This window comes from Triturus cristatus, chromosome 7 (assembly GCF_964204655.1).
Source record: "Triturus cristatus chromosome 7, aTriCri1.1, whole genome shotgun sequence".
Taxonomy (NCBI): Eukaryota; Metazoa; Chordata; class Amphibia; order Caudata; family Salamandridae; genus Triturus; species Triturus cristatus.
In genome coordinates this window covers 918,248,225-918,260,656 of record NC_140590.1, presented here as the reverse complement: position 1 = coordinate 918,260,656, position 12,432 = coordinate 918,248,225, and the positions used below count along the sequence as shown (strand labels likewise).

The following is a 12,432-nucleotide window of genomic DNA, read 5'->3' as shown; positions in this document are numbered from 1 at the left end:
ACCCACGCCAAGAACCTCAGTATCAACATCGACTGCAAACTCAACATAACAGCACAAGTCAATGCTGTCAACGCCTCATGCTTCTAATGCTTCAACACCCTGAAGAGTAAGTAGAAGATTTTATAATGGCTCTCAGTCAACACCCGGAAAACCATCAACCGCACCCTCTTTACCAGCAAACAATAATACAAAAACACCAGCTACACTTGAATCAAGAAGCATCTCATCAGGAGGCTGCAGAACATCCAGATCTCAACAGTCAGAATAGCTCTCAATCTTTCACGACACTCACACATCTCACCTTAGCTCAAAGAACTACAAAAGAAACTGCAAAATGTTCATGTCATTAAGAATTTTTTACAAGACCAACTTTTAGCCTTAAAGCCAGCTAATGCTATGTTTAAGAGATAGAAAACAAATTTGTCTTTTGACTTGTAAGATGAATGTTCTCAAAATACTGAGTGCAAATTCATTGTTTTCTACCAAGTATAGCTCTTCTGTTTACAGTGTCTCAAATGAAGTCACCCATGTTAACCATGGACCAAGAAGGAGGAGGAATCTCAACTGCCAACATGCAGATTCAGTGGTAATTCTACTGTAGGACAATCTGCTCATGACAATAACACTTCCTTTTCACACTAGTAAGTGCTCAGGAATATTCTGGACCAAACAATAGCTGAAATGAAAGCAGATTTTCCAAGAATAATTTAGAACTTATTGAAGCCATTTCTACCTTGGTTTCATAATCGCCTCTGTCAGCAGATGTGCACCCACTCCAGACTTAAACATTCTAAGCAAAGTTACTCTTGCAGCAGAACAGTGGCAAAACCCTTTTTGATTAAAGAAATCACAGATGGTACAGATGTTGCCACCCTTTGTGAACTGGTGCTTGGATTACGTGAAAGCTTTTCCAGCACTTAAAAAATGTACGTACCTGCACTGGTTACAGGGATTGCGGCTGCAGCCTGTGAGAAGTCTTTTTTAACACTATCCCGTGTCCTCACACCTTGCTGCAGCACAATAATTTATGAGTGGAAACAGAATGAGAATGATTGCCTGAGAAAGAGCTCACAGTAAACATAGGCATGGATGACTTTGTAGGGGAGTTTTCAAAGAACAGCAGGGCTCATAAAACAGAAAGGGCATCCTGTCCCTGTTTGCCCCACGGTTCATCTTTAAACAGGTTCACCGAGCACAACCCAGGGACAGTGCGCCCTATCACAATTAATGCTCTGTGGCAGAGCATTCAGTGAAAAATTGAGCAGCTGTTTACAGTCTTTCCAGTGCGAAGATGTCAAGACTTGGCAGTGATAACAGGGACCTCCTTAAACTAGAACTACTTTTACAATCTGCTTGGTGTCCAGGTCCTTGGGTTAAAGCCTAGACTGCTGGAAATTATCAGGGTTAGAGCCGATGAGTATAGACACCAGCTCTTACTCTCAAATAACTCTCGTCTTGCTCAGTATGCCTGTTTGGAAGAAGATATGAGGTTAATCTAGGTCTTATACACTACCTCCCGAATTGACAACAATTGGGCTCACATTAGCCCATCCGAACGCACCCTTGGCATATTCAGATACAAATTCCTGGAACCGTGCCTGGCTCCTATGCTTTACAACTCTCTGTTTTCCTCATTAAAATAGTATCTATTGTTCTAACTCTGCATGGAGTATTTTTCTCAATCAATCAATCAACCAACCAATCAATCAATCAGCATCTATAAAGAGCTGAACTGCCATCCCTATGGGTATCTGGGTGCTGTGGTGTCTTCACTGTGTTATTGTGTGTGTGTGTGTGTTTGTGTTTCACAAATTCTTTATACATTGCCTCTTACAATGAGTTTGACTGCTCTGTGCCAAGCAACCAGAGGCTGAGCTCCGGTTATCTTTTAGTCTGTATCTAGCTTACTCTGAATACAGTGGTGGTTCCTGCATGCACAGGGTGCATATTCTGACAACTAGAAACCCAATTTCTAACAGTTACCTTCCTAAAGTCCACGATCTTCAGGAATCTCCTTTTCTCATAGAAGAGTGGGCTCTGATGCTAGCCAAAGGTCCAGGGCCTGGGGGGTGGCCCATCTTTGATTCAGAGACTCACTCTAGCAGAGGTCCACAGGGCTCAGACAGGTCCAGTTCAGGATTCCATCATACTTTTTGTTTCTTTCTTTTTCTACCTTTTCACCCTTTTTTATTCTTTTTGTACGGGTGACTATTTGCACCCTTAAGCATGGGTGACTTTTTTGCATCCAGCTATAGGAACAGTGTCCCTTTGTGAAATTGTATGTAGACATTGGGAGCATGGACACTGGACCATGAATAGCTCCTTGGCCCCCCCTCTTTTATTTGTGAGAAATTAAGTATGGCGGTTCAGCCGAGGGCCAGTACTATTTCTATCTTTCTTGTTTTCTTCCCATGGGCACACAGGGAATCATTACCATTTACTTGGGGCCTTGTTCGCAGATCCAGTATGGTTAATTGACCTTGTGGTACTCCGGAATGTGGATCCCACCTAAATAACCCTCCGAAACTTTCTTTAAAACATTTTTTTGCACATGATATTGAACAGGCAGTAGTTTTGAGGGTATGTTAGGGTCAATACCCTTTAGATATCTTTCTAGCCTCCCCTACGGTTTTCATTTAATAGAACTTGGGTCAGTTAATTCAGTAGGAACGGGCACCAGCAACACTGACCTTCTGCTTACTCCATTCAGCACGGGGTTAGTCCCGGCAAAACAAAGTGTGATCTGCGTCCATGTGACAGGACAATCAGCGCGAGTGAGTTTGGTAATGGATTATCAGCATTTTATTCAGTGGGAATTCTTGTTAATCATCGCTGCAAAATCGAAGATTACCCACTTTAGTATACCAACCACTCAGCCTATGCACATCCACAGGGGAGTACCTTTCCCTATTAGTGCACATGCGCCGTTAATCTCTACATTCGCGCATGTGCGCTATAGGTGAACTTGTGAGGACAACCCGGAAAGGGTTACCGCCCACTCCTCACCTCTTCTCATTATTTTATAAGAACCGCGTCTTGCCATCACTTTGTGACTTCTGGCAGACGTACGGAGGGGGTAGGTGCAGAGGAGGTAGCACCCCGGTGAATTTGTAAGTAGATTTTTATGGCAGAGATTGGAACATAGCGAGCGAATTGCTCGTTACAGTCTGTGCCGCGTTCCCGTTCTTGCATATTTCCTTTATATTTTTTTAATTTTTGTTTATTATGCTTGCGTTTTCAGCCCAGTAATGTGCGGGCGTCTCTAGCTCTTGCCAGTGGAGGTTCCTTAACGAAATGGCGAGGTAAGCACATTTTGAGAACTAACTACCTCCTGGTACCGTTATAGGGCGGTGCAATATTTGAAGTAACTTATTAGCTGCTGAGACTTTTTTTTGCATAATTCATATTTGGGACAAATGGAGGATTACGAGTGCTATCAAAAATACTACGACTAACTGACACGGTGTGTTTATAGGATCGCACTGGGTTAGGCCCCACTGAATGTACATGTGTCTCCTGAGCCTGTGTTTTTTATTGTTTGATATAATTGATGTGCACACAGATGTGGCACATTATAAGGCATCAAGTTGTTACTGATGCTCTTATTTGTCGTTTATGTTTTTCTGTTTCCTAGGTTTTCATCAGGAGCGTTTTTTCATCATGCAGCTGTAGCCATATTATAGGTATACAGGTTACTGCCCTGCCCTGTTTGATCTAAAGGGTTTGGTAATAAATTTTTTATCACGTGCACTTTATATATTATTGTTCTGGTCCTGAAGAAGCTCCAACGACCCTTATGGCGACACAGGCCCGAAACATGTTGACCTATGACCTTTTGACACCTGGGCATAGTGTGCCTCTGGGACAAGATTTTATGTAGCAGTTTATCTGCCAAGGGTTTACAATTTATACATTTGATTCATGTTTACCCTTTATTAATTTTTTCACCACCTTGCACGCACTCTCTTTCGCCTTTATTAGACCCACACCCCACACACCCACAAACCCACATGCACCATCCGGCAGTACTTAAAAAGATCTCCGATAAAGACACCCTTCGGGGGACCCGTAGGGAATTGCAGCGCCGGCCCTACGAGGAGCAACTGCCCGATGATGAAGCATGACACCTCTTGGGGTGTGTGAGGGCAACAGAGGACAAACAAATGGTTGTTCCACCTCACTATTGGGTCACATTTACCTAGGATGCTTTTTGTTTCTTTCTTTTTCTACCTTTTCACCCTTTTTTATTCTTATTGTACGGGTGACTATTTGCACCCTTAAGCATGGGTGACTTTTTTGTATCCCGCTATAGGAACAGTGTTCCTTTGTGAAATTGTATAAAGAGATGAACTGCCATCCCTATGGGTATCTGGGTGCTGTGGTGTCTTCACTGTGTTATTGTGTGTGTGTGTGTGTTTCACAAATTCTTTATACATTGCCTCTTACAATAAGTTTGACTGCTCTGTGCCAAGCAACCAGAGGCTGAGCTCCGGTTATCTTTTAGTCTGTATCTCGCTTACTCTGAATACAGTGGTGGTTCCTGCATGTACAGGGTGCATATTCTGACAACTAGAAACCCAATTTCTAACAGTTACCTTCCTAAAGTCCGCGATCTTCAGGAATCTCCTTTTCTCATAGAAGAGTGGGCTCTGATGCTAGCCAAAGGTCCAGGGCCTGGGGGGGGGGGCCTCTTTGATTCAGAGACTCACTCTAGCAGAGGTCCACAGGGCTCAGACAGGTCCAGTTCAGGATTCCATCAGATCAATTTGCAGCAGGTCAGCTGAGCAGTTGCAAGGAGGCCTCTGTAGCTTGTTGTGTCCCTATAGCTTAGAATAGGAGGTCAGACAACTGACTCTTGGAGTCACTCAGGTAGCATGGGATGAAGGGAGTAGGTCCAGTCTTACTTCGTAGAGAGCAGGGCAGGCCTTAATCAGCATGACAGTCCTCTGGGAACGAGACAGGCCTTAATCAGCAGGGCGGTTTTCTGAGGAACAAGACAATTCCTCTGCCATAATGTCCACATGTCCAGGAGTATACTGGAGCGTGTATCAGGCGGTCCAAAATGTATACCTAGTGCCATCCTTTGAAGTGGGCGCATTTTCTATGCTACCCCCACATTTGGTCCTAGAAAGCTCTTCCCTTCTTCTGCCAAGACTCAAAGAAGTCTAGGGTCATAAAATACTAGTGTTAGGTTTCTTTGAGAATGCTGGAGGCAAGCCCCTTGTAATGTAAGTGGGACAGGGAACAATTCCACCACAAAACATCCTGTCAGGATGGCCCATCCAACCCACAACTGGTTCCTTACTTTTCACTGTCTGGGCCCAATATGCATTCTTAATGGAGGAGTCATTGACAGGCCCAGGCAGCTGGGAACAGCTAGAAGGCCTTAAAAACTCATGGGCAGGAAACAGCTAACCTGCACACTCAAGGGCTTAAAATTAAAACACCAAGACCCAAGGCAATCAGTGATGGGGTTCCTCATCACGAGGGGGAGAGCCTTGAGGCACTTTTGCCAGGCTGAGGAGGTCATGCCCACAGGGCTGTGAAATCCTCGGTCTGGCAAAGTTCAGCTAAGGCAGCCAGAAGCCTGCTCATTAGTGCATGTCTAGCTCCTGGCTGCCTGACCTGAACAAAAAGAGTGTCTGTCAGGCCAATCTATGCTCAGCCTGACAGACAGTCTTCTTCTCTGCAAATGTTGAAGGGGCGTGGCTTCTTTGCCCATATGGACAGCCCATGACTGATGATACCTGAAGGTGCATTTACGTCTTCTGTAAGCAGCTCAGGAGTTATGTTTTGTTTATTTATAAAGTTTTTTATAGCGCGAACATGACCCAGATGGGTATCAGAGCGCTTTACAATTTGGAAGGGTGGGAAATAGTAAAGGGAAAATGACAAAGGGGATAACAAAGAATATCATATTTAGTTAATACCTACTGGGAGAAAAAAATTACTAAATAGTGTGTAGCAGACGACCCTGAGCTACACAAGGTATTAGACCAATAGAGTACATATTCAAAGGGGTGTTGAGAAAAACAGACGAGCCATGACCATTTAAGGCAAGAACTTGTTCATTAGGATTATTTTTACTTCCTGTTTGAAGGCAGCCGCGGAGGAGATTCTGTGGTCTTACGGTGGGAGAGAGTTCCGGATCTTCGGGGCGAGCCTGAGAAAGCTCTGTGCATCTTTCTCTTTTTGCGAAAAATCTGTGGTTTCAAGAGGAGAGAGTTTGGACTTCTTTATGGTCTACCTCCTCCAGATAAGTCTAGCTTTTGAGCCAGGTAACCAGGGGTTACGAAATGGAGGACTTTGTGAGTCAAGCAGGTAATCTTTAGCTGTATTCTTGCTTTGCATGTGTAGTCAAAGCTTGTGTAAGGCAAATGTATATGGGTCATTTAGAACCAGCAAAAAAACAACAAAGCAAATAACATTTCCGCATGGCACTGTGTTTTTGCATGTTAATAACACATTTGGTTGAAAACAAAGTAGGAAGCAATGTGCACAATCTTTGTTTGCTGTTGCACTTGCACTTGATGTTCAACAATTTTTCATGGGCAGTTACCAGCAGAGAAAAGCTGATAGTAAGGGCCCGGGCCGTGTAGAGAATGAGTGTAACTGCACTCATCTTTAAATGTGCAAAAGGGAGTTGCTGAGCCACTGGAGGTATACAACCTGTAAAAATCTAAGCTCCTACGTTGACTCCATCTGAGACATACACTCAGTTCATATTTAACAGCAGTAAACAGCATACTAGAATGCAGCCCCTTATTGGCCAATCTCAGCCGCTCCCCGCTAAATAACAAGAAAACATTGTAAATTTATAAAACACTTGTAATTCATTCCTCAAGAATATTCTTATTGTTTAGGTGCAACAGGGAGGATGGCATTGAGGCTAAAAAATGGAGTTTGCCCGGAGACCCCTACGGCCTCCAAAAGAATGGTTCTAGCTCATACAACTTAAATGTCAACACTGTGTATACTACACTAGGGTACAACTATGGGAAATGGGATGTGAGACCCCCCTACATTACTGGGCTGCAATGAGGACCGAGGATACTTTTAACACTCTGTTTGGGGGGTAGAAACTTCACAGATATTGGCATAAGATGGAAGATGGTCATTCTGAAGTCACACATGTGAACGCTGCCCTTTCCACACGATAGGCACCTTTGAACATAGTAGTAATCTGCAAGGAAATAGTTACACTAAACTCTTTATTGGTCTCAGACTAGTAATCGCTAGAAGGAACATTGCCCAGAGTTGTAGTGCTTCAAGTGCACATAATATTGTTAAATGGAAGGCAGGCCAGAATCAGTATGAAATCCTGGAGCAGAAGGTCTGTGAAGATCGTGGCTGCTCACAAAATCACAAAGGGGAACTGGCAAGGTTACTCTGGTTAAGACATGATTGATGTTGTAAATGCCTAATTCTCCAAAAAGCTATATACCCCAAAATAATGTTCTATCAAGTCAAACGGTTTTGTACATCACAGGTTGTTATCAATAAATGTATAATTGCTCTAGTTCGCATTGTATCGTTTTAGTTTCTTTGACGAAAAGGCAAATAAATTACTATAAAAAAGTAGGAGAAGCTGTGCGAGTATATATGCGCCCGTTCAGACCCTCTAAATGACCTTCTTTTGTACATCAAGCTAGCTGGTGGCTCACTCACGATGAAAAACAACAAAAATAGGCATGCACATCCTTAATAGGCTACTCAATGCACAACAACTACAGCGGGACATCCAACAACAAAAGACCTGCCTTTGAGAAAGACATATCAAGATGCAAGGTGAGGTGTGAAGGCATTTACAGGGCGTAGCAAACTAAAAATCCTGTTATCAGCGCTTCATGTCTCTAGAGAGGTAAGATTACTCACGACGTGGTTTCTGAAATGTGAGAAGCATGAGGTCTTAATAGTTAATGCTGCTTTCAAATATATTTGCATTTTCTAAGATCAGCTCAAATGTAATTAGATGCACGCAGTGAGTGTCCTTGGCTCTTCTTTAACAATGCAAATTTCCATTTTTATGTTAAAAGCGAAACATCATTTCTCACTTACGGGCAAAAGGGAATGAAATGTTGCTTCTCTTCATCACATTCAACTTTTCCTTTAATGATATCTGTAATATCCATCACTAAAATGAGAAGAAGAAAAAAAACATTCAAGATTTACTTGCACTATCACTGCAATCTCAAGACATTAGTTTAAAGAAGTTGAAGTATTTGCCACATTCAGGCTGCATTGAATTTTGGTTGCATGGAATTGTTCATCAGGACCCACAGAGGGCTTGTAGGATTGCTGGAAAGCTTCACTAAACCTTGCCTTGCACACTCAGAAGCAGGGCAGTGCGCCATCTGGCACTCACTGTTCTTTATCTCACTCCCGCAGGTTCTTTTCTGACGTGCTTTCTTGTCTTGTCATTGTTTCCCATCTCTTTCTCCTTATTTACCTATTTTGTACCTTTCTCTCAAACTCTGATGAAAAATAAGTCCCAGTACCCAGAACTGAGTGACAGCGGGCCCCACTGGCAACCACCGGCTCGGATTAAGCACTGCTCATGACTGAGGGCCTGATTTATATCTCGGCGGATGGGTTACTCTGTCACAACGGTGACGGATATCTCGTCCCTAAATATAAATCCCATTATATACTATGGGGTTTATTTTTTGGCGGACAGGATATCTGCTGAGATGTAAATCAGGCCCTTGGTCTAAAAGTCATCCTTCAAACAAACATTTAATCAGTATTGTTGTATGTTTGAAATAGACCCAGTGCCTTTAATAAGAGGCAAATAGATTTTGTGGTGACTGAAAGGATGATGCCACTTGCCATGGTTCAAAGACATAATTATGTGTATGGATGCACACTGGTGACCGATTGACTGATGCAAATAACTGCCATATGTGGTTACAGGGTCCTAAGAAATTTGTAAAGGCTAGCACCATCACACGTGTTTTTTTTCTCACTGGCTGTTCTGAGAAGAAAATTAAGCAGAGAGGGGAGAAAAATTTGCAGATTTTCCTTTGGCACAATTACATGAAATTTCCGAACAATTATGTGAATTTATGCAAAATACAAATATGGAGTTTAGCATTATATTTTAGCTTGAAATGCATTCTTGCATCCATTTAAGATGCGAGGGCATAGTTCCCACAAAAAAGTGCAAAAACACTCTGGGGCCGATTACGATCCTGGAAAAACCCGGTACAAACCGTGGGTCGGAGCTTTTTCTCCGTCCGACTCGTACCGGGTTGTAAAACTTTACAAACATGCAATTACGATTCGTACGGAAAACGCATTCCCGTACGATTCGGAAAAAAGACCAACCGACAGAAAAATACATACAAATGTGATCCGGGACACCGCGGACGTGACGTCCGGACGGAGTTAGGCATGTTTTTACGTACCAGCAATTACGATTCGCACCGACTGCAGTCCGGATGGGAAAATTTTTACGGCACCTAAAAAGTGCCGGAAAAGCTAAGTACGCAGTGATGCGAGCTGATTAGGGGGCCCGGTATGCGCCGTACCCCCCCGCCCCCCGTATGTATGGAGCGTACCCCCCAGCCCCCCGTATGTACGGAGCATACCCCCCAGCCCCCCGTATGTACGGAGCGTACCCCCGTACCCCCCAGCCCCCCGTATGTACGGAGCGTACCCCCCAGCCCCCTGTATGTATGGAGCATACCCCCCAGCCCCCTGTATGTACGGAGCGTACCCCCGTACCCCCCAGCCCCCCGTATGTACGGAGTGTACCCCCACCCCCGTATGTACGGTGCGGACCCCCAGCGCTACGGGGTCCGCACCGTACATATGGGGGTGGGGGTACGCTCCGTACATACGGGGGGCTGGGGGGTACGGGGGTACACTCCGTACATACGGGGGGCTGGGGGGTACGCTCCGTACATACGGGGGGCTGGGGGGTACGCTCCGTACATACGTGGGCTGGGGGTACGGCGCGCCCATCCGCGGGGGGGCTGGGGGTACGGCGCGAACATACGGGGCGGGGGGGGTACGGCACGTACCAGGCACTTGTTTGGACATCTCCATGGTTGCTATGGGAGTTCGCTCCGGACGGTCTTTTTTCCATACAGTTGTACAATCGGACGGATGGGACGGATCGTAATTGCGCATTGGGACTTCAGTTTTCCCATTTGTACGTAAAAATGTCCAGGGACGTGTCGGAGACTTTTCCCGACCCGAGGACGTGTGGGGGAATTTTCCCAATGCGATTTGTATGGACTTTTTCCCATACGAATCGTAACTGGCAGTTTGTACGGCGCTTTTACCATTTGTACGGAAAAAAGTCCAGATTCAATTTGGTTGGGGAAATTTTTTCCAGGATCCTAATCGGCACCTCTTTGTTAAAAACAACAGTCACTCAGGTTTAGTTCTTTCCTGCTGCTTCTGTATTCACAGATTACGATTTTTCCCGTAACAGACTTGAAATCATGTGACATGGCATAATTTGGGGAATTTTGTGTAACACAACGTAATGCAAATGCCAGAAATGACACAAGATTACACTAGGGTAATAAAAATTTAGTTTAATTCTGGAATTTCAGTGAGCAAATTGTCAAAATGTTTTTTTTCCTCCTAGCTCCTGTGGCCTATTGTAATTGATAAATAGATCAGCTGTACTGGTTTTCAGGAACAATGACATTTTCCCTACCATGGTGGATCCCATCTACTGACTACACTAAAGTATAAAACGAGAACATTGTCACAAACACCCAACTGCGGATAACTAATGTCACTCAAAGGACATGGTTTAAGAGATATCATTAGCACAAAGCCTCATAGTCCACCGTTGACTTGCCTATCTCAACTTAAAGAGAACATTTTTTTCTTGAAAATGGGCCATAGAATTCGATTCTGAGTTGCGGCTCAAAAGAAGCATGCCTTACGTAAATTACTGAAATAAATACAATTCCAACGCATTGGCATTGGAAAGACTAGAGGAGGAAATGGCGTGAGGGTACAGACCTTTCAAATGTCACCAACTTTAACCATATATGAAAATGTAGGAGTCAGTGGGGCCGATTCACAGAACTAACTTAAGACAAAATCCTAAACTTACTACTTTTGGTATTCACAGAAGTTAGGATTTTGTCTTAAGTTTGTCTTAAAACAAACTTAAGACAGACTTAAGACAGTCTTAAGACAGACTTAAGACAGTCTTAAGACAGACTTAAGACAAACTTAAGACAGACTTAAGACAGACTTAAGACAGACTAAGACAAACTTAAGACAAAATCCTAACTTAAGTCTGTCTTAAGTCTGTCTTAAGTTTGTCTTAAGTCTGTCTTAAATCTGTCTTAAGTCTGTCTTAAGTCTGTTTTAAGACTGTCTTAAGTCTGTCTTAAGACTGTCTTAAGTCTGTCTTAAGTTTTTCTTAAGACAAACTTAAGACAAAATCCTAACTTCTGTGAATACCAAAAGTAGTAAGTTTAGGATTTTGTCTTAAGTTAGTTCTGTGAATCGGGCCCACAGTATCCCCAACCTCCGAAGTATGTAGCAGATTTCACGATTTAGCAGAACAGCATGTTTGTTGCTAACATAATATCTTGGGTCTGGTTAATTTTTGTTATAATGGTTTTCCCCTCCCCCGAAAAAGTGCTTCACCTAAAATGCATTTGACTATTTTATGATTTTCAAAGAAATCTAATATTAATTGATTTATTACATTTCAAACTTTAGCCATAATGAGGCGCTTGGAAAAATGTTTCTATTATTCTGGAATTAAATAAATTAAGGTATGAAAAGAATATCTTAAAGAAGGAATTATTGAATGATGATAAAAGTTAAGAACCTTGCTCTTTAGTGGTGTCCAGTGCTCTAGATCGACCAGTTCACACTTTCATAAGTTAATTAATTTGATCAGATGTTGATGTTTTCATTACTCTCAATCACTTGAATGCTAATAACAAGCATTGACAAAGCCAGTAGATATCGACTTTAAATAGCAGAGCTATTAGCTGTGCCAATGCTTTTTTAGACCTGCATACAAACACATGAATCAAGACGCATGTGCATGCATGTTGGGCAAACTTTTAATGGAGTTCTTCTTATAGGGTTTCCTAATAACGCATCCTCACGCCTACACACAGTGCGCATGGGTGATGATACATGCATGCATCATCATGCTGCTGCCGTTTTTTTATTTTTTTATTATTAATTTACTGGTCCAAGATAGCAGATCCAAATCTTGAAGCAGTAAAAAAAAAAAAAGAAGAAGAAGAAGAAATATGAACAAAAGCATATTTTAAGAAAGGATCAATCCGGCGGTGAGTTGCAGCTGCCACGCCCTGCAATAAGTAAGTAAATAAATAATAATAAAACAGGCATTTGCAATGCAATAGTGCTCGCATTTGTGAGAGCTAGAGCTATTGTCGTTGTAAATGAAAAGTTTTTATTTACCTATGTAGTATG

At 42.9% G+C, this 12,432-nt stretch overlaps 1 protein-coding gene across 1 annotated transcript in view; it reads right to left on the bottom strand.

Annotated features, from left to right (window-relative positions):
• Positions 1-12,432, bottom strand: part of DOCK2 (dedicator of cytokinesis 2) — a 1,824,799-nt gene that overhangs the window by 1,498,086 nt on the left and 314,281 nt on the right. Inside the window, exon 11 of the mRNA XM_085617853.1 lies at positions 8,059-8,134. Coding sequence (XP_085473979.1) covers positions 8,059-8,134 — 76 coding nt within the window. The remainder of the gene's footprint in view (positions 1-8,058; positions 8,135-12,432) is intronic.